The following is a 27,235-nucleotide window of genomic DNA, read 5'->3' as shown; positions in this document are numbered from 1 at the left end:
CAGCAACTCAACACATTTAGTCATGTAGTCCAGGTGACTTGCTGAAAGTCAGTTCATGCCAATATGGCAGCTCAGTGCTGACACCAAGAATTAAGGCCTAAGCCATGTTGGAAACAGTAGGGGGTGTTCTGAGCCATTAAAAAATGAAAAAAAATGTCTTAGTGTCATGCCCAAGGACACAACCACAGATGACTGGGGGAGCGGGAATTGAACCGCCAACCTTTTAGTCATTGATGACCCACTCTACTCTAGCAATGGATTGCAATGTGTCAAACTCCACCCTTTCGTGTCAGGTTGATAGATTGGTACCCCAACGGAAAGGTCCCAACAAAACAGGACGGGTTGGGTTGGGTACCCTTCCCATGTGTGGAAACACACACACACACACAAAAGAAATGTGTCCCGACCCGCCCACACCCACACCCGTCGGTGGAAACAGGGCTTATGTTACAACTTAAAAACATATTTAATGCTGGACTACCCCTTTAAACGTGATACTTAACACCGGAGAAAGTTAAAGTGATGATATATTTTGTACAAGACAGATTTTAATTTTCTGACCAGAAAACCTGTAAACACATAACTCATGTTACAAATACATGAGCATCACCAGAGTTATGGCTGTTTGTTTCCATCTTTCCACTGATATTCAGTAAAACCTTAAATCACAGCATTGTCCTCATCCACTGTTTGATCTGTCCACACGGCTTATTTAATCATTACCCACAGCCCAGCCACGACTTCACTGATGTTTGCCCTCAAGTTAAAGCTGCCTTGCCTTGCTGTTTGGTGAGTGTAATGGGGTTAATAGCCACAGGTTGCCATACTCTAATCACGTGACCACGTGTTTCTCCTCACATGCTCTGCAGTCTCAGCTTTATCACCCCATGAAGTCAAAACACAGACTCCCAAAACTGTTTAGATACACCGGCAGACTTTCAGGGTGCACAAACGACTCAAACAAGAAAGGATGTTAGTGGACAGATCGGGTGGGCTGTGGTGAGGGGGGGAGCAAACCCCTAGAGAGAGAGAGAGAGAGAGAGAGAGAGAGAGAGAGAGACGCAGCGCCTCTCTGCATCCTCCTCAGCCCGGCAGAACCCGCCCTCCCTCCTTTTCTGCCTTTCTGCCAGCTGACTGGAGGTGAAGGTGTTTCTCGTCGCGTGCCATCCGGCTCGGATCGCTTGCCTCAGGTTTGAGTGTCTGGTTTGGCTGCTAGACCAGGTGATGACAGCGGAGGGAAACGAAGTCAAAGCACGAGAGAGCGCGGCCAGGATCCCGGAGAGTGCAGAGTAACGCGGACAGAAGCAACTTCTCGGGGCTGTGTCCTTGGGGTGGTCCGCGTCTCGCACCACGTCTCTTGGCACAGAGAAGGTAGGATTTTTGCGCAGCCTGCTGCAACAAAGCAACTATATATTTTCCACGCGCACTCACAAGCATAGACATATTTTGGTTGTTTATGTCCTGGACCACAACGGCGCGTGCATGGCGTTAAGAGGGGAAAAAATCCTGTCTGTTATGTGTCACTGTGTTTACGTTGGGATGTTGTCATAATACTGATCTTTGCTTGATGTTTAATCTGCGTGTTTGTGTGTTTTGGTTCGGGAAAAACCTGGTTTCATTGTGCGTGTTTAAGTGACCAGTTGCATGGTAATATATATATATATATATAAATATATATATATATATATATATATATGTATATATATATATATATATGTATATATATATATATATATGTATATATAAGGTGGAGGTTAAAGGCGTGTTTACTCCAAACACCTGCTCAGACTGCGAGGATCATCTAACAAATCTCCATTAAACAAGATAATAGCTGCATTTTTTTTTTCTGACACATCAAGATCCCCAAAGAGTTTTGTTTTGAGGTAGTTTATATCTGCTTCCATAGTTCAACAAAGCCACTGAATCCTTTGTATAACTCATCCAAAGACAAAAGAAATGAGATGGGCCTATTTTAATCCAAAAAAAGAATAAAAAGTAAAGAAAACATAGTTTATTTTAAACATATTTTGATATTTACTTTTACAATATTTACATCTTTACATTTCCTTCCCCTCACATCACTGTAAAGAAGTGGACAGAAGTATAAACTTGAGTGTCCCTACATCATTTCTGTAACACACAACTCATATAGTTTATTTCTAAATAGATCATTTACAGTAACAGACAGAGAACAGGACCAAACAAAACACCCCAACATTTTCAGCTTTTAACACTGTTGTCAGTCTGTTATTCAAGTTTACATTTATTTAATATTTGCTTTTTGTACTTTCTTTTTTTGCTATTAAACTCTTTCATCATTTTGCCCTGATATTCAAACACATAAAGATGTCCTGACCTTAAACCTGACCTGTCCTTAAACAAACTTTCCCTCTAACATAATTCCCCTTCTTCACTTTCTGGAACCAAATTCTTTGTATTGCAGGAAAGTGAAATATTTCTTTCTCTGAATATTATTCGTGCCTTTTCAAACTGACTCACATCTGAAAATTTTTTAGTTTTTTTTCTAACAAGCATCAATTTAAAGCCTTAGTTTTATTTACAGTACCAGTCAGACGTTTGGAAACAGTTTCCCATTGGATTTAGTGGGAAAGTGTGTCCAAACTTTCAGCTGGTACAGTATGGATAAAAAAAAAAGAATCCAGGGATTTTATTAAATTGTACATGCTTGGGCAGAGAGTTTAATCGCTGTGTGGTTACTTTTAAAATGTTATGACTTAACTGCTGTTATAAGCCTGTTGATATAGAGAGTGCACCCATGACGTCACCATGGCTTTCCCCACCATTTTAGGGGCACCTGGCTGCTGTTTCCATCAACACTTTCAGGTTTTTCTCCACTAAACGGTGTTAAAACATGTAAAAAAAAAAAAAAAAAAATCAGGTGTGTTGCAGCAGGGACACATCTAAGACCTGCAGGATAGTGGGCCTTGAGGACCAGGGTTGGGGACCTTTGCTTTAGATCCAACCCATGGCTACATCTCATCACCTGGAAAAGTTTCCGTTTTTCAACGTATTTACTGCCTCCAAACGGAGGATGAAAATCTGGTTAATTTAATTTTTGAGGAGACAAATAACCACTCACGCTGAATGCTAGGGAGCCGTGTAGCTCTAGAATTACAGAAAGGATGGTTGTATTGTTGGAGGAGAAAAATCTTTAAAACAAAACTATACATAAGAAAAGTTGTGTAATATATTTATCTCATTATTATCCATGCATCCTGGGTAACTTGCAGTGTGGCAACATGTAGTCATAGACTTTTAATGGAAGCTAACACTCTGGTTCATTTAGGTAATATTTTTGATGTATAATAAACTTTATTTTAAATCTGTTTATAAACTGTCTGAGTTGACAGATGTTTGTGTAGTTAACCAGCAGCGATTCAGTTCTGATTGTCTACTGGAGCAAACTGGAGAAATTTTCTTATCTTCCAGTTCATTTTTTAATTTTAAGCGTGATGTCATGATCTCTGCCAGATTTGCCCAGTGGTCTGGTGTTATATGGTAGTAATTCTAACTGATTCTGCCTTGTTCTTGCTACTGGATGATTAATGGGCTAACTGTTCCTCCAGATGCTGCTGTGAGACATGCATCGTCAGGATCAATCAGCAATAGGAGATTTTTGCAGTGAACAAGGCTAGTTTGGGATAATTACCATATGAGAGATGAAGACACGTAACAGGAAGCAGATTTGTTACTGTTAGCATTTGCTGCAGGCTTCTGTGAACAAGCTGGCAGGTTGAAACTAAGCAGAGACTGTAACTTCCTCCACAGTTTACCTGAACTGTATGGACTTATTAACAACTGTTTGTATTAGATGCTTCCTCTGAGGTAGTTAGCAAAACCAATCTTTTGTGCAGGGTACCTGCAATCCCAGTTTGCTGATAACGTTTGTGTACTAGACTGTTAGTCTAACAGTCACTCCATCGTTCTCTTGAATATTTTCACATTATATTCATTGTTTTGGCTGCATTTGAACAAAATGACCTACCTGTCAGTAGTTTGGATGTTGTGGCTGTTTGGTGTATTCTCATCAATCATCTGTTGGAAGAATCTTGTTCATCCAATCAGCCATTAAACATCTAACATAAAAACAAAGACAGCTGACTTCACGGTCTCTGGCTTTATTCTGGCTGCTGAAATGCGTTGCCAGCCAGGCTCAGCTCTTCTTATCCAAGGTCATTAAATACCTCTAGTTTTTATAATCCGCAGGCGTCTTGTATGAACAAGCTAGCCTCTGCCATCCATGGTACAATGCTTAGGAAACATCAGAAAAAACACACAGAGGGAGTTGAGTAGGATGGTGGGGGATTAAGTGGGGCTTTGGATCATTAGACCTGAGTTTAAGAACACTCTGGAGAAGTTGTTTCTTCACAAACACTCATTTTGTTTTCTGCTTTAGTTTGAGTTTTACTCGATCTGTCTTGGAATCCTTCAGCTATAAGTCAAATGACTACGCAGCAGTCAGTGTATGTGGTCTTCTACTGTAACTGGAAGACACTCTAGTAATGAACAACCTGAACAAGCCTTTCAGTTATGTAGACGGACTATTGTTAGAAAGCAGATTAATTTCCATTTATCCATCCTCTTTGCCGGTGTAATCCTGCTCAGGGTTGCAGTGGGATGGATTTTATCCCAGATGTAATTGGGGGGGAGAAGATACACTCTGGTCTGGTTACCAGTCCATTAGAGCTGAGGCTCAATGACAAATAACTTATCCTTACAAACAATTTAAGTATAACCAATCAATACAAATTCATTGGTTTAGACCAGGGCTACTTAATTCAGTCCAATGAGGGCCGCAGTCCTGCAGGTTTTCAGTGTTTCCCTGCTCCAACACACCTGACTCAAATTGAATCATTGTGCAGAACTTCATAGGTTGTTGGATCCATTTCATCTGAGTGACAGTCAAAAACCCATGGGTACACTGGTGGTGGGTGCCAATTATTTAATGAATTTAATAAAAATATCTCAAGTTGAGGGCTTTTCTCAGCAATTTTTAGGTGAGATAAAAAAAAAATCAAGAGATTAATTAATTATGAAATGTAATTAATTAATCTAATTAATCTCTTTTTTAATCTCACCTAAAAATTGCTGAGTAAAGCCCTCAACTTGATATATTTTCATTAAATTCATTATTCTGGCAGATCGAAAGATTGATATAACAAAAAAAGTGGCTTTATAAAGTCATTTATTGTTTTTATTAGACTTGAACAGATGCAGTCCCAGCAATTTACATTTTGCTGTACTTAACACTAGTCCCAAGTGCTGCCTGCAACCTTTAGTTTCAACCATATTACTGTTTTGTCAGTCTCCAAATAACTAGAAAATGAAAATAAAACAAAACATCAGGTCCATATGGAGTGCTGTAGTTAACACATTAAAAAACAAGAACTCTTTCTGAGCTTTACATGTATTGAACACTGAATTTTTTTTCTTTCCTTCACCTTCAGATAAAAATTAAAGACCCATTAATCACAGTGCTGTAAGTTAGCACATCAAAAGTAACATTGTTCATCATCCCAAATTAAAGTGATGAATATCATCAAGCCATCAATTCTATTTGCTACAGAAGACAAAGCAGCTATGCTGACTGCTTCCTCTTCCTCCTCTTCAGCCAATCGCTGAGACAGACTAGCTTGGTCACATTTTCTGGGAGCAAGGCCGCCCTTTTCTTTTGCACTATGTGACCTGCAAGGCTAAACAGTCTCTCACAAGGCCCAGATGTTGCCGGGGAGGCCAGGTACTTGCTTGTCAGGACTGACAGCTTTTCATAGGCTCCTGAGTGAGCATACCACCACTGCAGGGGACAGTGACGCTCTCCAGACTCCTTTCCATCTTCTTCTGAATCAGAGTCAGACCCCAGCAGGAGAACACTCCTCCACTTCTTCTGAGCTGGTTCATCATCCTCTGTGGGGGGCTGGAGAGTCGCTGCTCTTCTGGGCTCTGCTGCTTGGAGCATGCTCTCCAGACTGGTCCACACCTGGATGGATGAATGGATAAATGAATGAATACTAAGTACAGCAGGCTGTTTTATTTTTTTCATTTTTATTTTGTAAAGCACTTTATGTTGCATTTCTCATGTGTGAAAAGTGCTATGTAAGTAAAGTTTGATTTGATAAATTGGGCTCATTAGTCCAGCTTATCCTTATGGTCTTTACCTGTTCCCTCTTTTCTCTTGGAAGATATTTCAAATCCTTAAAATGTGGATCCAGTGCTGTGGCCACCATGTATCTTGTCTCGTTTGCATCAGTTCGCCGTACTGCCAGTTCCCTCTGGAAGGCGTTCTTGAACTTTACCACGTAGGCTGGATCGTCATCAGTGATGTTCATGACACGGTCCAGATGGCGAAAAGCAGGCAGCACTACAGAGCAAGAGACGTAGGCCCCACCACCCAGCAGCTCAGTCACATACCTGCATAAGTGGATCATTTTGCAAAATAAACTTAGCTGGGTATTTAAAGTGTAACTGATTTCCAATTTAATTGTCCTTAAAAGTAACTGGCTAATGTTCATTCATGTTTGAATTACAGATTTGATCGTTGTTTACATAATTAAAATGGATAGGTGTTTATTTGGGCTTACCTGCATGGTTCAAGCAGGACCTCCAGCCTCTGCAGTTTCCCCCACTCAGCTTCGATTCTGTGATTATTCTGTTGTTCCAACGTCGCCTGGACAGCCTCTCTGTTGCGTAGCAGACGTGAGACCATTGCCAGTGTCGAATTCCACCTGGTTGGTACATCTTGTATAAGCTGCTTCCTCTTTTTTCCAAGTGCAACTTGTTGCTGGTTAAGTTCTATGGTTCTCGCAGGGCTTTGTTTAAAATGGCCAACAATCTTGCGGCACTTTGCTAGTACACCGGCAAACCCACTGCTATCGAAGCAGACCGTGATGGTCCTCTGGAGAATGTGAGCATTGCAGGCGATGTGTTTATATGGAAGGTCTCTCATGGCAGCCAGCATGTTTGCTGCACTGTCTGTACCGATGGTGGATATCATGTTTTCAATTCCCCAGTCATTTCCCACCTTGATAAACTGTTCGGCGCATTTATCAGCAAAGTGCCTGGTTTCTGTTTTCATGACAGTAAGCACACATTTGAGTTGAGGTTCCACTCACTATCGAAGTATGCGGTCACCCCCAAATAGCTGTGGTTGCCAGCACTGATCTCCAGTTATAGCAACATAGTTGGGTGAATCCTTCGCTGAAATCTCAAGTTTGTTTTTCTTTTCACCGTCGTACATCTTGATGATTTTGGTCGTCACTGTAGTCCTGCAAGGTGGCTTGTATGATGGGTCATTGGACACAGTTTGCAACACCTCTGTTAACCCCTCGTCTTCCGCTATGTTTATCGGCCTGCAGTTAATCGCTATCCACTTGGCAATCACATTCGTCAGCTTGTCGGTCGCAGACTTGCTCATACGCGGGGTGTTCTCCTCGAGTTTGTTTGGTGAAAAGCTTTGCTATGGCTCACTAACTTGCTAACATCTTTGCTGCTAACGTTAGCTATGGCTGCACTTGTGACAGGGTGCTTTGTGTTAATGTGGTAGGCTAAACTTGAGCTGCTTCGGTGGTAAGCAAACTCCTTACAAAAAAGGTATCACTCTACCTTCATCAATGGTGCCGTGAGAACGTTTTTAAAAGTAAATTTCCCATTCATCGGACCAACAACTCTTACATGCTAATCCATTTTCTCATCTCCCACTAACAACTGCTGACCTATGCTCCCGACCTTGCCCTCCCAACTACGACGAGAGCCTATCAACATTTTGCTAGACAAGCCTAAACACAATAACAGCCAATCAGTGTCCACTTTAAGGTGTGACTGACTTTTGTTTTTATCCCCCTTATTATTAAAAAACAAACAAAACAAAAAAAAACTCACATACAGTAACAGTAAAATTAGAGATAAAAAAATAGATTAACACGATAATTTGACACCCCTATTTATGATACATTACCAGTGAAATATTTGGGCACCGTTTCCTATGAGATTTAATGGGAAAGTGTGCTCAAACTTTGACTGGTAGTGTATATGCACATCAACCTTACAAAGCCTGGTTGTACTGCTCATATCTCATCATACATGAACAAAACAGAAGCTGCGCAACCTGCAACGTTACAAGTGAGTTTGAAACACGTTTTCCGTTTGGGTGCATCCCAATCTGCTGATAGCATCACTAAAAGTGGACCACCATGGCAGTCGTTAAGGGCCATTCCTCAGTTATGAGTGTTAGAGAATGTGGGTGCAACAAATCTCAGTCTACAAGTAGATAACAAACAAAACAAAACTCCAGAAACACCTGTAACACACAACAACATGGCTTGCCCAACATGTTTTGTCTCATGGGATCAGTATGTGTTTTTCAAAAGAAGAAGTTGTTCTATATGATAAATGTGTTACTGGACCCCTTTAGACCCCTTTCAGACTGTTTTCATCTCTGCAGCACCTTGAGTGTAGGCAAAGTTTTGACAGAAAGCCTTGGAATACAAAGAGAAATTTTCCACAACATATACAGTTTCAGCATTTTTATTTGGAGATATATTTTACAGTCTATAAAATACCAGAATTACTTGGTTAGGTTTAGGCATCTGAATACTATGTAAGGCTTCTTTAAAGGTAGGGGTTTGACTTAAAATGGTTTGCTTCTTAAAATCAACTCATTGCACTGAAATGTGATACTAAGCATTGATTTGGTTAAAATTAAATTCAGTTCAGCTTTATTTGTACATCAGTTCACAACAAAGCCATCTCAAGGCATGGTAATTGACAGTCCAATTCATTGTAATCCAGTTATAATTCAGTTAAAACATATATGAACTACATTAATCCAATTTATAATGATGTTACTATAAGTCAGTGGGGCTACCAGGGAAGGCAGAACCTTCTGTTATTAGACCTCGCTCTGTGGAACCAGCTCCCAGTTTGGGTTTGGGAAGCTGTGAAACTCCTATTTTAACAAGGAAGAAAACTTCCAGCAGAACCAAGAAGGGCAGCCATCTGCTTCAACTGGTTGGGATTGGAGAGGACAGGATAGAGGCCACAACAAGCAGCATAACTAAGTCAAGGATACCTACTGAGAAAGAAGACGAGAAACACAAATAATGAGAACAACAATGCCATCTATTTCTACACGGATAATAAAGAGAGCAGAGAGGAGCCCAGTGCATCATGGGACGTCCCCCATCAACCTCAGTCTATAGCAGCAGAACTAAAGGGATGGATAAGGGTCACCAAGCCAGACCTACTATAAGATTTATCAGGAAGGAAGGTTAGAAGCCTGATCTTAAAGGTAGAGAGGGTGTCTGCTTCCTGACGGTAATCTGGGAGCTGGTTCCACAGACAGGGCTCCGATAGCTAAATGTTATAGCTCCCATTCTACTTTTAGAACCAGAACCACAAGTAAACCTGTTGTCTGAGAGTGAAGTGCTCTGATGTGAAAATCTGGAAGTCTGATATGTTTAAGATCCAATAGAGCTTGGTCACTAAGAAGTGTGTATGTGGAGAGTTTTTTTTTTTTTTTTTTTTTATTCTTTTCTGGATTAAACAGGGAGCCAGTGAAGAGAAGCTAAAAGTAGAGAAACATAGTCTCTGCGACTAAACTTGCAGTGTGAAACTCCTCTGCAGTGATATTATCCTTGTCCACCCCACTCACTATCACAGTTATGTTAGATAGAAACACTACATGGCTGAATATGAGAAAAAAAAACAACTTGTCATTAAAATCAAACATCTGCGGTGAACATGAATAAATTGCCACTTAGCTTTGGGCTTAATTATTTTGCATTCTTTTTGCTTCCTATTGCATATCTTGATACTAACAAGCCATATTTAATAGAAATATGCCCAGATCCCCCCAGGAATTATGATCATAATAAAAGCTTTTGTATTTGAATGGTAATATGATAACCAACATTATATGAAGGATCAAAACATCTTCTCTAGTTCTTCTTTCCAACATTCACCATGTATTGTGGCTTGTGGTGATGATGATAAAATGTGCAATTAGTGCCTCTTTGTCCTCTTACACAAACTAGGATGGTTTACAGTAGCCCACCCAGCTTGGCATTGCAGCCTTACATGGACACACACATAAGGCTCGGTTTAATCCCCCTATTCATCAAAGCTCAAGCAGTCAGAACACACTCAGAAACATGCACACTCTGTTGCTGCAGTGGAGGCTGAACTTGGAAAACAAAACACTTAGTAAGAATGAAGAGAGTAGGGATGTCAGAAGAGAGGAGGGGTGGAAAAAAACCGGGAAAAGAAATGAAAGAAACGAGAAAATGCAGAGATTTTAGATCATATATAATATGTATATTAAGCCCGGCAGTAACTCTGGGGAAATTCAGCAACACAGCAGAGTTACTTCGCTGTTTTGATTTGATGAATATTCATGATTGCGCAGAGAGAAAGAGGGCGGTGGGTTCACGGCATCCTTTTGATGTATTACTGCTGCAGCTCGCATGTGAGTGTTGCAGTGGAAGAACCTTATTTCCCATAGAATTAGATTGTACTCGTGACATTAGCTGATGTTTGAGGTGGAAGGTGCATTTGCGAGCAGAACCAGATTCACCCACACTGGAATCATTTTAAAATTCCATTAGGTGATCCATTACAAGTTTTAATTACCCATGAGCTTATTACAAAATAAACACTGAAAAATATCTTCAGCTCCTTATTCATCGAGTCCCATGTCTTGCAGACAGACTCCAACCCCATTTCTGGTAGACGGTTATCTCATCAAGGGCAGACTTTATGGCGTCCTTGTTCTGCTCTGCGGCCTTTGTGAGCTTTCCATGGTGACAAGATGGTGGAGATGCAGTTTGTATGTGGAATGAGAGATTCTGTAGAGAGTCAGATGACATTGAGGGCTTGTACAACCTCTTTTTGGTCAGCCTGCACGTGACAGTTGAGGTAGGACTTTCTGGTCAGCAGCAAATTAATAAAGAATAACGGCCTGAGTTACTGTTTTTATTGATTTTATGAGTTTAAATCAGTGCTGACGTGTCAGACTCAGTGTTTTTAAATAGGAAAGGTAAGAGAAGAAGGTGTTTACCTGAGACTGTGATCATGTTGCTTTATTTATAAAGTTGTACTAAAATTTGTGGCGGCGACACGGACATTTTTAACTTACCTTCTTGTTTCCAGAAAGCATAGCAGGTGTTGCGTTAGTTCAATGGCTGTGGGATTTTTTAGTGCTGATGATTTTTTTAGAAGTTTATGCTGAATTAATATTAATACCAAAACACTTCTTGGGGGGATATTAGTGGTGAAATATGCAACATCATGGATTCTCTTTCTTTGTTCCCCTCAGGTTGGTAGGAAAACTCGCTGTCACTTGGGTCAGAGATGGATTTGCCGGACGACTACCTGCTGGCTGAGCTGCAGCTCTTCAACGAATCCCTTTTCCACAACAACTTTAGCGGCCCCTACAACGAGACGGATACTTTACTGCCAACAAGTGTGAAGGTCACCATCGTGGTCGTCTACATGATCGTCTGTGTCATTGGCCTCGTGGGAAACTTCCTGGTCATGTATGTTATCATAAGGTAAGATGTTTTTCCATCGAACCAGCTACAGTGTGATGCATTGCTGGTCAGTCACCATCTTCACCAAGCGGAGATTGTGCTGACTCATGTTTCGGTCATGTGTACACAGACACACATGACCGAAACATGAGTCAGCACAATCTCCGCTGTGTGGTGGTGTGTGCGCTCCATGGATTCAAATGTAGGTGGAATCATGGGTGTTTTGTCAGCTGGTGTTGCTGCCTGGTTGTTTGCTGACATTTGCTCATAAATATGGAGCCAGGAGGGTGTGTGGGGATGCATTTTTTTGTTATTGACAGGCTTGTTCTTCTTTTTATTTTAGAATTCAATCAGAGGTTACTCATTTTTATCAGGGAAATAGTCACTGGTAGTAAATATGAGGTAAGATTTAGATCAGAAAAAATCTAAATGACAAACCTCACCAATATATGCTCTGCTGGTGGGAACTATTCTGAAATATTGATCATAGTTTCATTTGGCTTGTGTTTCCATTGTAACCATTCCATAAGGTGGCTCCATATCTTACTGATTTGACAGTAAAATCAGTAATTTGATTTTTCTTACACCAAAAAACTTTGTGGCACAAATAAAATTAACCAGGCAACAATTATCTTCCATATAAAACAACTTTACAACAAAAATATTCCACACATTTTTGTAAAGCAAAAAAACTCACAATACATGAGAATAATCATCAATAAAAAATATGTACCTATATAAAATCTACTTTACAGGAAAAATATGAATACAAATAAAATAGAGAGAAATCAGTGCAAATTTCAGTAAACGTTTGGATAGAAATCATAGTATTTGTTCCTGATCAATACTTTCAGTCCATAGATGCGTTCATGTGATTGGAGAGTGTTGGACATCAGACAGTCGTCACGTGAAGGGAATGTGGATAGTTTGGCTCTATGAATGACCATGAATGGTCCCTTTCACCATTTTTATATTTATTTGTTTACACGTTAACGAATAAATAGTTCTTACACATGCTAGATTTAAAAAAAATGGCAGCGTCTCAGTGAGAGAAGCTGACTTTGGGCATGTTGGTGCTGTCAGAAGTTTCTGACATTTTTACAGCCTTACATTTAGAGCAGTGGTTCCCAGCCTGGGGTCCAGGACCCCCAAGGAGGTCCTTAAGGCTTTGAACATTAAGAACCATTGTGATTAATGTCCACAAACTGTCCCTGTTTTAAGGAACAAAAGTAAGGCTATATATTGCTCATTTACTTTTGTCTTTATTGTAGGACAGGACTCAACCAGAATACAGTTTTATGGTGAGAATATCACTTTTGAAAGCATTAAAGGAAGCATGGTTTCAGAATGGGGTGGGGCAGGGGGCCCATGGCTTTATGCTCAAAGGGGGAAACAGGTTGGGAACCACTGACTTAGAGGCTGCTGCAGGATGACCCGTCTGATATATCACACAATTACCCACTTAGCCGTTCACACTCCTTACCAGTAAACGTGAACTGTAATGGTATTTATTGGTACTCGTATTAGTATCTGCAAGTACTCAAATGTAAGTACTTGTACTGAGTTTGAAAAAATGTGTTATTGGTACACCCCTACTAATAATTGTCAGCCTGCTTCTCAGTGTCGGCTGGGGTTGGCCCTCGTCCCCCACGGTGCTCTTAAAGGATATGCAGGTGTTGTTAATGGATGGATGGATTAAAGATGTTTATTTTTTTATTGACTTCTGCCACTTTCTGTTGGTCCTTTTGTGCACAATTCCCCAATGGTAAAAGCTGTCCTGCATTCAGCGACCGCTCTCTGCCTCCCAGGTTCCTATTTCTGATCTGATATTGTAGGACGATTAAAAATAAATATGTCATATTATATCAGTCCTATTCAGACACTGACTTCAGAGCTTCCATTAAAGGTTTTTAGAACAGATTTAATATTCTTGTATGAGTCAAATGGGTTTTGAGATTTGTTTCACTTCCCAGAGCTACCGTATAATGGCATCAAGCAAATTCACTTGTTTTCCACCAGCAAGCACTTAATGAAAAATGATACAGAGAACACGGGGTTAATTAAGTCATGGAAGTCCACTGTGGTTCAATAACATACTATGGACTTAGCTTTGATTGTTACGCTGTGACAACTTTAAACTATTAATACATTTTCTCTGTTAAACTGACCTGAAAATGCTTTTTTATGGCATGAAAAGATCTGAACTGTTTTTGTCATTCAGTATTTTTGTTGTCATTACCTAAGAGGGATTTTCTGTTGTATGAAATACTGATTAGCATTCAGGTTAGAGCGCGCTCAGTTTGGAGGAGGAAGGAATTATTTGTTGGAAGGTAAGAGGTGCTACAGTAGAGTAAATTTCTTACATCTAGATATTTGTTACAGCTTAAACCCAAAAAATATTAGTAGTTTGAGCAAACTATGTATAGAATGGATTATAGGCAGCATCCGTTTTGCATAAACAGTTATTTGTCACTATTTTCTCAGCTGTAAACCATCATTTGTTGCAAGGTGGCTGCACAACATATTCTGCTGCTGATCAGCTGGGATTCTGGAGTCTGCTGTTTTCAAAATACAAACAATTAGTGAATATAAATAAATAAGTAGCCGGTAAAAGCAGAAACACTTTCCAACCTTTAAATCTTTAAAAAAGTCATACTCAGTGGTGAGTGATCCAGGAAACTGATGTAGCGTCTGACAGACTCCGCGAACCAGGACACGCTCGGTAGGAACATGGGCTAAAAAGTGAAACGGCCCCCAGTACCCCTGCTCTAGAAGTTTCCACACTTTAACACACCTGGCTGAAAGGAATGCCTCATTAACAGGCTGGCAAACAACTTGATGAGCCCAGTTATCCTGAATCAGGTGTGTTGGAGAAGGAAAACATCTACAACATGCAGGGGACTGTGGACCAGAATAGAGACACACTGAATTAAAACCTTGGAAACCTGGTGTTTGTTTGACCCCAAATAGAGATGGAGATGGATCAAAACGTCCAGAACAATATATCTGCTGGACCCCTCCCTGTGACCGATACGGAACTAAAATTTCAATAGAAAAGGAGAGGAAGAGGGAAGATATGTCAACGGGTTTGTGACAGCAGCCAACAGACAACAGAACAGTGCAAAGGAAGAGCTTTTTCTGCTATGAGGTGATTTCCAGTCTACACCTGCATCCCAACATCAACATTACACTGTACATCCCTATCTGTATGAATATAAGAGGCATCACCTGCATATTCATCTAACCACCTTCATACAGCCAGTGTGTTAGCAGAGTTTCAGGATTTCTACTGTTTCCCTTCTGATTAATACACCCTGGAATTATTAAGGCAAACACATGTTAGTTTTCTGCTACTTTCCGTGTTTCACCTGGTTTGTGATGGAATAAGTTGTTTTTCCCCCAGTCCTCGCTTGAGTTAGCTTTTAGTCTTTCGTGATTAGAGCTTCATGTAACTTCAACTCTGAAGCCTGTTAGCTTATTGTTGTACTGCACGCACGTCCATCTGCCTTGGTTGAATACCCAAATCTTCACTCTGCCTGGGCTAAAGTCAGCACAGACGCATTCATGCATACGACTATAAACAAGCCTGCTCGTTATGTCACATTTAAAGGCCCTCTGGCAAAGATTTCATGCCAGCGATCATGGTTGGATGGGAGATCAACTCTTCTCATGCTCTGGCTCTTGGCTGCTTTGCCAATTGGTTGCAAAAACATCTCTATAATGTAGTTAACAGAAAGTAGCCTCCCAAGTCCAGGTAGAGCTCCTGTAACCTTTTTTTTATTAATTTTTTTTCTGTGAGAGAAATCCAGAGTTGAAATGTAGGATTTATTTATTGTTTACAGAGCAGATGGAATTCTGTTGGAATACCACTTTTTGGTGGCTTTATTTTGTTGCTGTATTATGTTGACATCAGAAGATAGAAATAAATTTAAGTACTTATAAGGAGCATTGATGTGGTTTTACACATTTATAGTGTTGTGAAAGTAATACAATAATGATTATTTTCTGACAATAATCGTACCAATTATGACATCCTAACCAGTGGAAATTCTTATTGGCTTCCTGAATAAATAACGAAAAAAAGCACAATCCTGTTCTGCTCACTTTCACCTTCAGGTACGGTGCAGGATGAAAAGGAAAAGCATTAATCAGATACTGCTGTGGATTCAGCCCACACACTGCGCAGTATGAATGTATTATGTTTTTATTCAGCTTTGAAGAGGTTTCATTTATTTTATTTTATTTATTTTATTCGGGAAACGGACAGCAGTGCTTGTTGAATCAGAATGTCATACGTAAAAAAAACATAAAAGAATAGAGTTGCAGTAGAAAAAGCATCCAGTGGCACTTCTGTGGAGCTGTTTTTACTTTGTTTCCCCAGGCATGCATGAGCACATTTCTGACAGCGCTGTTTAGCATCTTTTATGCATTAAGAGCTGTCAGAGTGAAGGAGAAAAAGTTTAGACTCTAAGGAGAAGCGCAGGGTAAAGATGCAACAGCAGAAAGGAAGAGAAGAAACGACAGCACCAGAAAGGTGGACAGTTGGTAGATGGAAACATGCTGAATTCAGCCGATTGCAGAAGAGACGAGAGACGATTGAAGTTAGTTTTTTTTTAAGGGTGAAACTGCAGCCTGAAGGGATTCCTGTTAGAAAAGAGGGCTCTGTTTCCATAACAACAGCCTGATCCATGTTGTTCAGCTGAACAGTTTAGTACATCTTTAGGCCTTTTCATCAAAATGGCATCATTCTTCGGGTGGAAAACATTGGACAGTGAAGAAAAACAAACATGCAGCAGTGGTGCTCGAAGGAAACTGGTTCAGAAAGTAAGCGGTGAAAAAACAATCCTGGATCAACCATTTTTACTCAAATTAAAGCTGTTTTTTATTGTTAATCCCTAACCTGCCTTGTATTTTTACAACTCAACCAATCAGCTGACAGGAAAAAAGAAAAGTGAAAAGGTGCCAGCTGGGACTCCAACCTAGTCCACTGTCCAACTCCATAACTATGATACAAGATTTGTATCCCTCCATCCATCCATCCCTGGTGGTAGCAGCTAAAGCATGGAAGCCCAGACTTCCCTCTCCCAGGCCACTTCCTCCTGCTCCTCTGGGCTCCTCCCAGGCCAGCTGAGAGTCCCTCTAGCATTTCCTGGGTCTTTCCTAGGGCTTGCCCAGTGGGATGTACCAGGAACACCTCACCATGGAGGTGTCCCGGAGGCATCCTAACCAGACGCCCGAGCCACCTCACCTGGCTACTCTTAATGTGATTTTGATCCTGCCCCGGATACCTGAGCTTCTCACCCTGTCTTGAAGGAAGAGCCCGGCCACCCTACGGAGGAAGCTCGTGTCTATGATCTCGTTCTTTTGGAAACAAGAGCTTCACTTTTTGGCTCAACTCCTTCTTTACCACGACAGATCAATGCAGAGTCCACGTCACTGCCAACACTACACCGATCCATCTGGTGATCTCCTGCTCTATCCTTCCCTAACTTGGGAACATGACCCACTTGGAGCAAGATCTCAGTCCCAACATTTATGAGTTTCACTTCATAAATAAGTGTTTAGGATTTTAAAAGACAAAGACCTTTGATGAGTCATCATTTTCTGATCCAACGGAAAGATTCCACATTCAGTTTTAAGACTGGCAAGAAAAAACAAAGAATGTCCACGTTCAGAAAGCTGCATTCAGTCTGCACTGACTGGCTAAATGATAGTTTGAGTGCTTCCAAGGCTTTGATGAAGATGAAACCTAACTAGTAGAGAGGATCAGTCAGAATCATTCCCAAACCTTCAGTCAAAGAACTAAAAAGGTATGAAGTCCTGATTGCAGATCACCCCCTGGCAAACTGCTGGCAGAGACAAATGTTTTGTGACAAATGTGATAGATTTTGAATCTCATATTCATGCAACTGATTGGTGTTTGATCCACTTTCGACAGGGCTGCAGCATCCGTGGATGCAGACAATAAAACTCGGATATGACAGGAATTTGGTGAGGACATAAAAAAAGCCTTTTAGTTGACCTTAAATAAGTTCTGGCAAACATTTAAAGGCTCCAGAAAGGGAGTCAGTCCTTTCCTGGTAGCCTTGGTGAAGAACTGCTGACTCAGATCTCAGGACTGGATCCCAGCTTCTTGCAGGTGATGTGGTTTTCAGGCCAAGATCTGCTGGTTCACAGTGGAGTGTAAAGAGGTTTGGATGAAAGTCAACCCCTCTGACTCTGAGGCCTAGTTCTCAACCGGAGAAGTGTAGAGTTCCCCCTCCAGGTTGGAAATGAGTAATTGCGTCAGATGGAAGGATCGGGCTGGTGAGTGATTAAGTAAGAGATGGACAGATGGACTGGATCTTGGTCAGCAGTCATGAAGGTTCTGCTCTGGTATGTTGGTGAAGAGCAGAAAGCTGAAGCCCTCGTTTGAGTAGTCCAACTCTCAGCGCTAGCTTGTTCATTCCTCCCTTAAACATAAATTTATTAGATAATGCAGAATTATTTAGTACATTAAAATCGATTACTCTTTCTGGCGACATTTATTAATAATTGGTTGCATTTGGTTGATATGGGGGAGGGGCGTCAGCTAATGGGTGAGTATGTGAGTCCTTTAACTTGTGGCAAACAGGTGAACTGAAGCTGCTTCCTTATTGGTTTTGTCAAGGTCCTTCCTGAGTGTTGCTGTGCTGAGCGGATGGTGACAAACAGGAGAAAATGGCAGCTTCAGAAGAAAGATTTATAATCAGAATAACCTTTAATGCCAATGTAAAAATAAGCAATATGAAATTATAAAGTCATAATGATAAACAAACAATAGTAAAGACAATAATGAGATTGTGGATAAAGTGGTTGCATGAGTTTGGAGCTGGAGAGTGTCGCTGAGGAAAAGGATGTCTAGGTGTCCCTCCTGAACCTGTTGCCTTGGTGACCTCACCTCAGATATGCAGAAGAAAAATAAATGGATGGATGTCTCCATTTATCATATATTCTGCAACTACAGAATTTTTTGTTGTTTTTAAAGTGCAGGAGTCTTTTTACATGTCTTTTTAAATTTTTTATTTTTATTTTTTTTAAAGGTTCTAAACAAAGATGAGAATGTGTGGAGAAGAGAGAGAAAAAATGGCATCAATTGATCAATCCAGAAAAGATAATAATGTTCAGGTGTGTAACATGCTAGAGTGGAGGAGCTAAAGAGCGATGGAGGATCAGGGGCTGAAAAGTAGTGAGAAGGACAAGCAGCCATTTACATGTTTTACATTTTTACCGTTTATATGTTAGATTTTTCTTGCATTTCATTCACTGTGATGAGGCCTCTCACTCTTTCATCCTTTTTTTTGTCTATTTTATTATACTCTTCTTACAATATTGCATTTTTTCTTATTGCTTCTTATTACTATCTTGAGAAAAAAAGAAACATATATATTTGTCAGTATTTCCCTTTTATTTACTATGATGCTGCTTTTCTCGCCTTTTAAAATTTCATGTTATTAGTATTATTTTCAATCTATTCCTGAAGCATTTCTGGTCCCTGGAGAGCAGAGCAGATCACACCTCAGCCAAAGTCAAAACAAGTTCAGTTGTTTTTTTTATTATCTTAATCTCCTTTTAGGGTTGCTGTCTATCATAGATAGATAGATAGATAGATAGATAGATAGATAGATAGATAGATAGATAGATAGATAGATAGATAGATAGATAGATAGATAGATAGATAGATAGATTGATTACTGGCAACAGACAGCAACAGAAAGTGTTATGGACGCCTGATGTCTGTGGGGACAAAGTTTTTCTTTAATGCTCCCTCCCCAGCTTACAGCAGAAAAGAAAATGGTTCTCACCACCACCGACTGATAAAACCTAAACAGCCTTTCACTGCATACATCAAACGACCTGAGCCTCTGAAGAAAGAAGATCTGCCCCTGCAGATAGACCACCCCCATGTGTGGAGACCACTCCTGCTTGTTGTCCAAATGCACACTCAAGTACTTTTAGGTCTGCACCACTTCATTGTCCTCACTTCTTATGCTAACAGCCTGGAGGGGTGGTCTAGACCACCATCTCTTTGGTCTTTGATGCATTCAGACAGAGGCAGTTGGCAGCACAGCAGTCACTGAAAACCAACACCAAGTCCCTGTGGGGCCCCATACTGCTCGCCTCTATCCTGGAGACACAATTCCCCATCCTAACAAACTGGGGCCGCCCCATCAAATAGTCTGCAATCCCAGAGGTGATGGAAGAAGGTGCATCCATTACTTCCAGCTTGTCTTTCAGAATGGAGGCTGGATTGTATTAAAATCACTCAAAAAGTAAAAAACATAGTTCTTACATAGCCTTCTGGCATGTCCAGATGAGAGTAGACCTGATTAAGCATGAACAGGATGGCATCCTCCACTCCAGTATGCTCCTGATATGCAAATTGAAGACTGTCTAGTACGTGTGCCAAAGATGTCAGCAGAGTAGTCTTTCCAGAGTCCTCAGAATGTGAGATGTGAGAGCCACTAGTCTGAAGTTGTTTGTCTCTGCCAGTTGTCCTACTTTGGGAATCGGAATGAGACGGGATGAAGAGGGACCCTCCCAGTCCACCAAGTCAGATTAAAAATTCTCTATAGTGGCTCCACCAGCTGACTGGTTCAGTCTTTCAGCAGCTTTGAACATATGCCCTCTGGACCTGCTGCCTTTCCAGAACACAACTTCTGAAGTTCCCTCAACACCTCATCCACTGTGAAGGCCAACAGGGGTGAGGGGCCATAGGAGGAGGATCGGAGGGGGGGTATGAGCCAGACAGGGAGAAGAGAGAGCAGTGGGTGCTGCTTCCAACCTGTAGTAAAGCAGGTTGAAGTCACTGGCCTTATCCACATCACCCATCATTGCCTGATAACTAGCGGTGGTCCTTCCACACCTTCCTAGTGTTGTGCTGCAGCTTCCTCTCCACTTTACATTCATAGTACACTTTAGCCGACATGAGACTCCGCTTCAGCTCATGCTGTACCCTCCTGAACTTCTCGCTTGGATAGAGTCCCGTGAATGCTCGAATACTCATCATCAATCACACCATACAACCAACCAGACAGACCTACGTGAACGAGCTGCCTGTCAGTACGGCACAGAGAAATCAATAAGTAGAAGTAAGTGGAGAGGAAGGAAGAGGGAAATTAAAGACTTGGTTAATTTCTTTGTACAGTTTTTTTTTTATTTTTGTTGTTTTGTTTTGTTTTCTCCTCCATGTCTTGCTCCACTCGCATAAGTTGTGGGTGAGCTTTCTAGTTAACTTGTGTAGTTTTGTTTATGAATTGTAAATACAGCTAAGAAACATGTTTCCTGTTAAAGATGTCTGACTCATTTGCAGTTGCAGAGTGGTGGGTCATTGTCGGCTCTGGCTTGTATGCCGTGGAGCTCATCTGACATTTGCAGAGAGCTTTTGTGACCACAGAGTCTAATTAGGTTGTGACTGGGCTTTCAGCTGAACTGACTTAGCTGAGCATCACAGGCTCTAATTGGTTGCTGGTTTTTAAGCTGATGGGCAGGTTTGTTTCCGTCTTTATTTCCCTCAAATAGAAAAGTGAAGTAAAAAAAGATAAAGATCTCTGAGCTGATGACTGTCACAGAATGTCCTTGTACAAAATTCACCATTACTTTGTTTTAGCAGACCTTTTGTTTGAGCAGTTTGAATGGATCATCTCTGCAAGTACATTTAAAAAACAAACGAGAAAATTGTTGATCTTCTGATTTGTGTTGAAAAAAATAACTTTCACTGTTGCATTATGCTAACTTAAAAATCACTCAAAGTGTCTCCATTTATTGAAAAGATGTTTTGCATAATATTTAACAGCAGCGGTCCATGTTTAAAAGGTCATTTGGTTTCAAATTTACTTTAAAATGCCATTTTAGGATTCAGTTGCCATTTCTTCACCATTTTTCGCATCACATATTTCTGCTAAGTGAGTGTTGAAAAGTACATGTTTAAATTTAGACTAAAAACTGATTGTTTAAGGCTGAGCATTAAAATGGACTGAACTGTAGCACACTGCTTGTGTTAACAACATGCATACATGCATATTTGCATGCAGTTTTTAGTCTATACCACAAATGGGCATTTCAAGTCGACTAGCCAGACCACTCAAAATTGAAGTTGTGACATCATCAATAATGAAATGAAAAATTATTTCCAAAGGGATATTTGTAAAACATATGAAATGTTGTTTGTATAATGTGTGAGTCCCATAAATGAGTGTTTTTTTTAATTTAATTTTATTTTGTTATATTTTTGATATTGTGTGTCCTGTTCTTGTACAGGTAGAGGAGAAAGTGAGTCAGGGAGACGCCAGGATTGAACCTGGTCTGACTGTATTTATGGGGCGGCTGCTATATCAGGTGAACTAAACCCTGCGCCCACAGGAGCATTCAGCAACAACAAAACCAGTTATTTTCCTTGTCTTTCCATCTGGTCTTTTTGCTCCTGAAGCAACATTTCTGTGAGGGTTTAGTAACCATGCTGCTCTGGTTTGTTGCCTCCACTCCAGTAGAAACAGCTGTTAAACTTTCCTGCTTCCCTAGCTCCCTTCACTTTACCCAGCAGTGGTGAAACAGACGCGGGACTCTGCTGGAACTAGAAGAGCTGTGTGGTGTTTATTGCTAAAGCTTATAGCAAAACAGCTTCCTCTTGAGCAGTGAAAATGCATCTGACCCAGACACAGCTAAAGGGCTGTGCATCTCCCTCTCTAACTTGACTTTAAATGGGCCACACTGTTTTTCAACAGTATTACAGTCATTAAGCAGATGTTTTTATTCAAGGCAACTAACAATGGTTATGCAGTGGCTTTAAAAACCCAAAGGACCCAACTGGAAGGTGTTCATATTTGTCCCCTGTGCTACCGCCTGAACTATCCATGATTGTAAAGAGTAGCGTGTTTCTACACAATGACACATAACTCAAACAAGCAAAAACAGTTGACATGACATGGACATGTATGTTTGCATACACAGCAAGTATATCCCAGTCCTAAAGGTTCAGTATTATAAAGTATGTTATATAGTAAATGTTCATCCAGAAAAACATCCTGACTTTTCTCTGAGAGGGGGCTGGATATCATGACAAGATGGATCTATACTTTAATTTGGCTCCAATGTGAATGACTAGATAAAGGTTCATTGAAAAAGACTTAAAGTAAACATCCTGTGGGACAGTCATATTTGAGCCATCATAACATAAACCAGTTATTATTTCTGACCTGATACAGATCATTTAAGTCCAGAAAACATTTGACTTGATGATTCCCCATCCAGTTTAGGAAAATAATGTGACTGCATTCCCATAATTTAGTACACATGCTTTTGCTCGTTGAAATGTTTGCTGCAGTGTTGTGCTGCTGGTTGCGGGTGTCCATTGTTTGGTCATTTGAGGACAGCTGTTTCAGTCCACTCTGCTGGCATCCCTCTGAATGTCTCTGGCTCAGAAACATGGAGCTGACCCTTTGGTTAATTGAACACAGATGGACTGGTTATGTGTGTTTGGACTTGCAAAGAGAACATAAACACATGCACACATATCGTCTCTCATTAGTCAGTTCTTCTACATTAAAAGTTCATTTTATTGCAAAGCAAAAAAAGAAAAAAAAGAAAGCTGTGTGTGTTCAAACATCGTTTGTAAAAAGAGTGTCTACACAACAAACTGTCAAGTGATACAAAAAGAAAATATAAATTCCATTGGATTTTATATTTTGAATAATCTCAGCATTTTTATAACTATTATTTAAAAGGCTGAGAATTTGGTGAATATCTGATCCATTCTGACTGTAAACCCAGGCTCAACAAATTCCAACAACTTCTAAATTCTTCACTTTAACAAACTGATGGCGAGCATGTCTTTAGCTGTTTTTGAGATTAGGTCCTTTATTTGATGCGTTTGGTGGTGGCAGCGGTTCCGGAGGTAGAGAGGACCTTGCAATGACAAAGGTGTTTTCTGGACTAGATATTCTACTGTTGTGTCTTTTACCCACCTGCCTCTAAACACTCATACACCAGTGGTGTTGGTGGTAATTTGGGAGGCTGTAGACATTTCCAGGGCAGCTGTGTCTACATCTGTTTGATGTTACTGGGGAGTGAATCAATAATGGATTCAAATGTAAAATACATCGTAGAGCTCTGAAAAATAATGCTATATAAATGTAATCCATGTCTATTATTATTATTATTAGACTGATATGCTACCTTTACTTAGCAGAGGTTAAACAGCACCTTCTCTTTTTTATCTATATTTTTCTTAAAGAGGTTCCTCACTGAACGTTATCTTTAGCCTGGCATGCTTCTTATACTTGTCGTCTACTAGCATCAAAACTCGCAAACAGCTTGGCGAATTGACGCCCCCTTGTGGTTGTAGTAAGACATTACTACCAAGTGCTGGTAAAAATAAGACAATTACGTATTTGGACAATAATTGCGTTAATGATTAAATTTCTTACGAAAAAATAAGTATTCAAAAATCTGAAATACTTTCCCTTCCCTGAAACATAAATGTTGTATCATCATTTTTCCTTCAATTTACTGATCAAAATTAAATCGAAGCTGATTGCTGAAACAACCTGAAGGTTTTCTTTTTAAATCTCAAATGTTTATGTAATGATTATGTCTTCTTAGAAGACTGCAGAAGAAATTTTAAAGATTTTTTGGATTGTTTTGAGTTACTCAGAAAACCCTGGTTTTATATTTTTATATTGGGGGGGGATCATAACAGAGAGTCAGATCACTAACATCTTGATGACAGAGCTAGTCCTAATAGTAGTTTTATTTATGTAGCACACTTCTTGTAAACCTAATGTACTAAACACAAAAGACAAAGCAACATATGATACATATAAACACACATGTAGGAGCGTATAGCACCTTAGTTACCTTACCAAGAAAAGAGCAGAGCCAATCATGTCGGATGAAAAGGCTTATAAGGTGGGATTTGTAGCTACGATCACTCGTTGCTGATAGAGTACAGAAATGACTGCTCTCTCAGCTGTTTGTGCCACTGGTAGCAGCCGAAGGCACCTTCAGTAGAATTCCTTTTAATTCTGGAAACAACTAAATGACCTGCTTCTGAAGAGCTGAGAGACCTGGTTGGGCTGCACTTTGTAAGCAAGTCAGAGATGTGTTCAGGGGCCAAAGTGTTAAGTGTGTTATGGATTTAAGGATTTTAAAGGTGATTCTTTATTGAACCGTTTGCCCTGGAAGGGGCTGTAGTACTGAACTGAAGTGAAATGTTCAAATTTCCATGTTTCTGTAAGAACTGTGGTTGGTGCATTATCAATAAGTTGAAGTCATTGCATTGATTATTTGGATAATCCTGCAAATAAACCGTAACTGCAGTCTAACCTGCTCCATATGAAAGCATGGTCCAATTTCTCAGAATGTTTGGGATAAAAATTTTCTAGCTTTTTATAGACGATAACACTTTTTTTGTAAAGCACATTTAAATCGGCAGCAAGGCCGAACAAAGTGCTGCACACAGTGAAAAGAAGGCCCAAAATGGTCTAAAAGAAATAAAATACAAAACTGTAAACCACAATATAATAAATATACATAAGAAGTAAACAGAAATAAGTCAAAATCTGCAAACGGAATAAAAAGGAGTTTTTGAACATGTTTAAAAACAGCCAAACAAGGAGTCAGTGGGAATATAAAGACGGATCATCCACATCCTCGGAGCTGCAACTGTAAATTTGTATTTTGACGTTAGGACTGTGAAAAGTATCTGATCAGCTGAGAGAGCGGGGGCAGCATGTAAGGGTGAACCAAATCAGAAAAAGTGGGACTAAAAGAATTTTAAAATGAATTCTAATAGCAAGAGGAAACCAGTGAAGGGATGCTAAGACTGGAGTGATGTGGTGATGTTTCTGTGTACCAGGTAAAAGTCTAGTGTGATTGAAGACTGGCTAATGCTCACAAGGAGGGCAGTGCAATATTTAAGGCGGGCTGTTATAAAACTGTGTGTGTTACTCTCTTGAGATTGTGTCTGAACAAAAGAGACTACATTTGTGACAGCTGCCTCAACTAGTAAAAAACAAGACTTCACTACTGAGTTTATGTGGGAGTTATTGTTTTAGGACAAGGTCCATCTTCACAGCGAAATTAATGAGGATGGACTTCTCAGGAAAGAAAGGTCAAGACGGGGAAGAACTAGTACAGTCTGAATGAAACAACATGATTTAAGAAAAAAAGGTTGCCTGAAATCACCGAGGCAGTCGAGGAGAGGCTGGACCGAATATGCAGAATTGTGCTTCAGTGGACTATAAAACTGGCTGTCATCTGCAAGCCATCTAACAACAGAACACATTTCTGTGCTTACGTAAGATACTACCAAGCTGGGGAAGGCAGTGTGAAAGAGCAGCAGTCCCAGAACAGAACCTTGAGGAACTCCCCAGGAAGTGCAGCGAGGCTGTATGTTCTGTCACATATAGCCACAGAAAAACGCTCATCAGAAAGGCAGGACCTGAACCAATGCAGAGCTGAACCAGTGCTAAAGCATTTCTTGTGATACTGGTAATGTGATTTAAAAAAACTGAGATCAAAGTTGAAAGTAATGCAGCGATTTCAGATCATCATACCATATTTTAGAGACAGTGTAGATAGATGTGAAAAAAGGTAACTGTATGGTTTTCTAGTGGCCAGAGGACCGCAAATGTAAATTAGCCTAATATCTATCTATCTATCTATCTATCTATCTATCTATCTATCTATCTATCTATCTATCTATCTATCTATCTATCTATCTATCTATCTATCTATCTATCTATCTATCTATCTATCTATCTATCTATCTATATAAAGCTTTCTTGTAAATCAAGAGATTCTTTCAGAACATTAAGATTATATAGCATAGATATATATAATGTGTTTGCAAATATTCCTGTCTGCACATGTTTATAAGCCATAGAGTGGGTATTTCTGTGTGTATGTGTGGGTGTGGGTGTGTGTGTGCTACAGGGTAATGATTGTGCCTTCCTCCTTGCTAATGACCACGTTGAATTATGAGGCCATTTACTCTGAACTGCAAATGAATCCTTCGCACTGAGAACAGAGAGTGACTGCCTGTGTGTGTGTGTGTGTGTGTGTGGGTGTGTGTGTGTGTGTGTGTGTGTGTGTGTGTGGCACCAAATATAGCTAGTTGTCACATGACTTCTCTGTTTCTATGAAACAGACTCAAATGCATTTGCATATATTAGGGACTTTCATGCTCTTTATGTCCTCTCTGTGGCTCAGTGTGGCTTAATCTTTTTTAAATATGTAATATAGATTGTCAGTTCACTTGAATTTGCTTTGAGTAAATGCACATTAACTCATTTATAAAATGTCTGCAAACAATTTAATGAAATAATCATGCATCGGGCCAATACCACATACACTTTTTAAGGTTTTTGTGCAGGAAACGCAAACTTTGCAAACTCTGCTATCACATATAAACCTATAACAAAAAGGGATTTTCATTTAATATCAGAGTGGTAAACAAGATCCAAAAGAAAACTAAGGGATTAGCTGGTGGAGAGCTCACTAGTGTAAGCAATGCTAGCTAATGATTGCTAGCAACTGCTAAAGTTCTTTTCACAGCAGGGCTGTAAACTTGGCCGTCACATAGAAAAGTATAACAGGCTTTTTCATGCCAGTGAACTTATTGCACTACAAAGACACTCTCTGCCCAGCTGTTTTTGTCAGGCCGCAACTCTGGT

The 27,235-nt window shown here is 40.1% G+C and overlaps 1 protein-coding gene and 1 long non-coding RNA gene across 3 annotated transcripts in view; one reads left to right on the top strand and one right to left on the bottom strand.

The window, feature by feature from the left end:
- Positions 1–454: 454 nt before the first annotated feature.
- The window catches only part of oprl1 (opiate receptor-like 1), a 93,917-nt gene continuing 67,136 nt past the window's right edge, over positions 455–27,235 (top strand). The window contains exons 1-2 of one of the 2 annotated variants that reach the window (XM_042004674.1): positions 455–1,371; positions 11,330–11,549. In XM_042004674.1, the coding sequence (XP_041860608.1) occupies positions 11,365–11,549 (185 nt within the window). In that variant the 5' untranslated portion in view covers positions 455–1,371; positions 11,330–11,364. Of the gene's footprint in view, positions 1,372–11,329; positions 11,565–27,235 lie in introns of both variants that reach the window. The other variant, XM_042004673.1, reaches the window with a different exon arrangement.
- On the bottom strand, positions 13,256–25,400 carry LOC121652104. The gene is made up of 4 exons (XR_006012560.1): positions 25,325–25,400; positions 23,191–23,196; positions 19,716–19,718; positions 13,256–13,266 (listed from the first exon to the last, which is right to left on the bottom strand). It is a non-coding gene; the product is annotated as an uncharacterized LOC121652104 (long non-coding RNA).

This window comes from Melanotaenia boesemani, chromosome 13 (assembly GCF_017639745.1).
Source record: "Melanotaenia boesemani isolate fMelBoe1 chromosome 13, fMelBoe1.pri, whole genome shotgun sequence".
Taxonomy (NCBI): domain Eukaryota; kingdom Metazoa; phylum Chordata; class Actinopteri; order Atheriniformes; family Melanotaeniidae; genus Melanotaenia; species Melanotaenia boesemani.
Note: the sequence above shows the minus strand (reverse complement) of the source record. Positions and strands in the feature narration are given on the sequence as shown.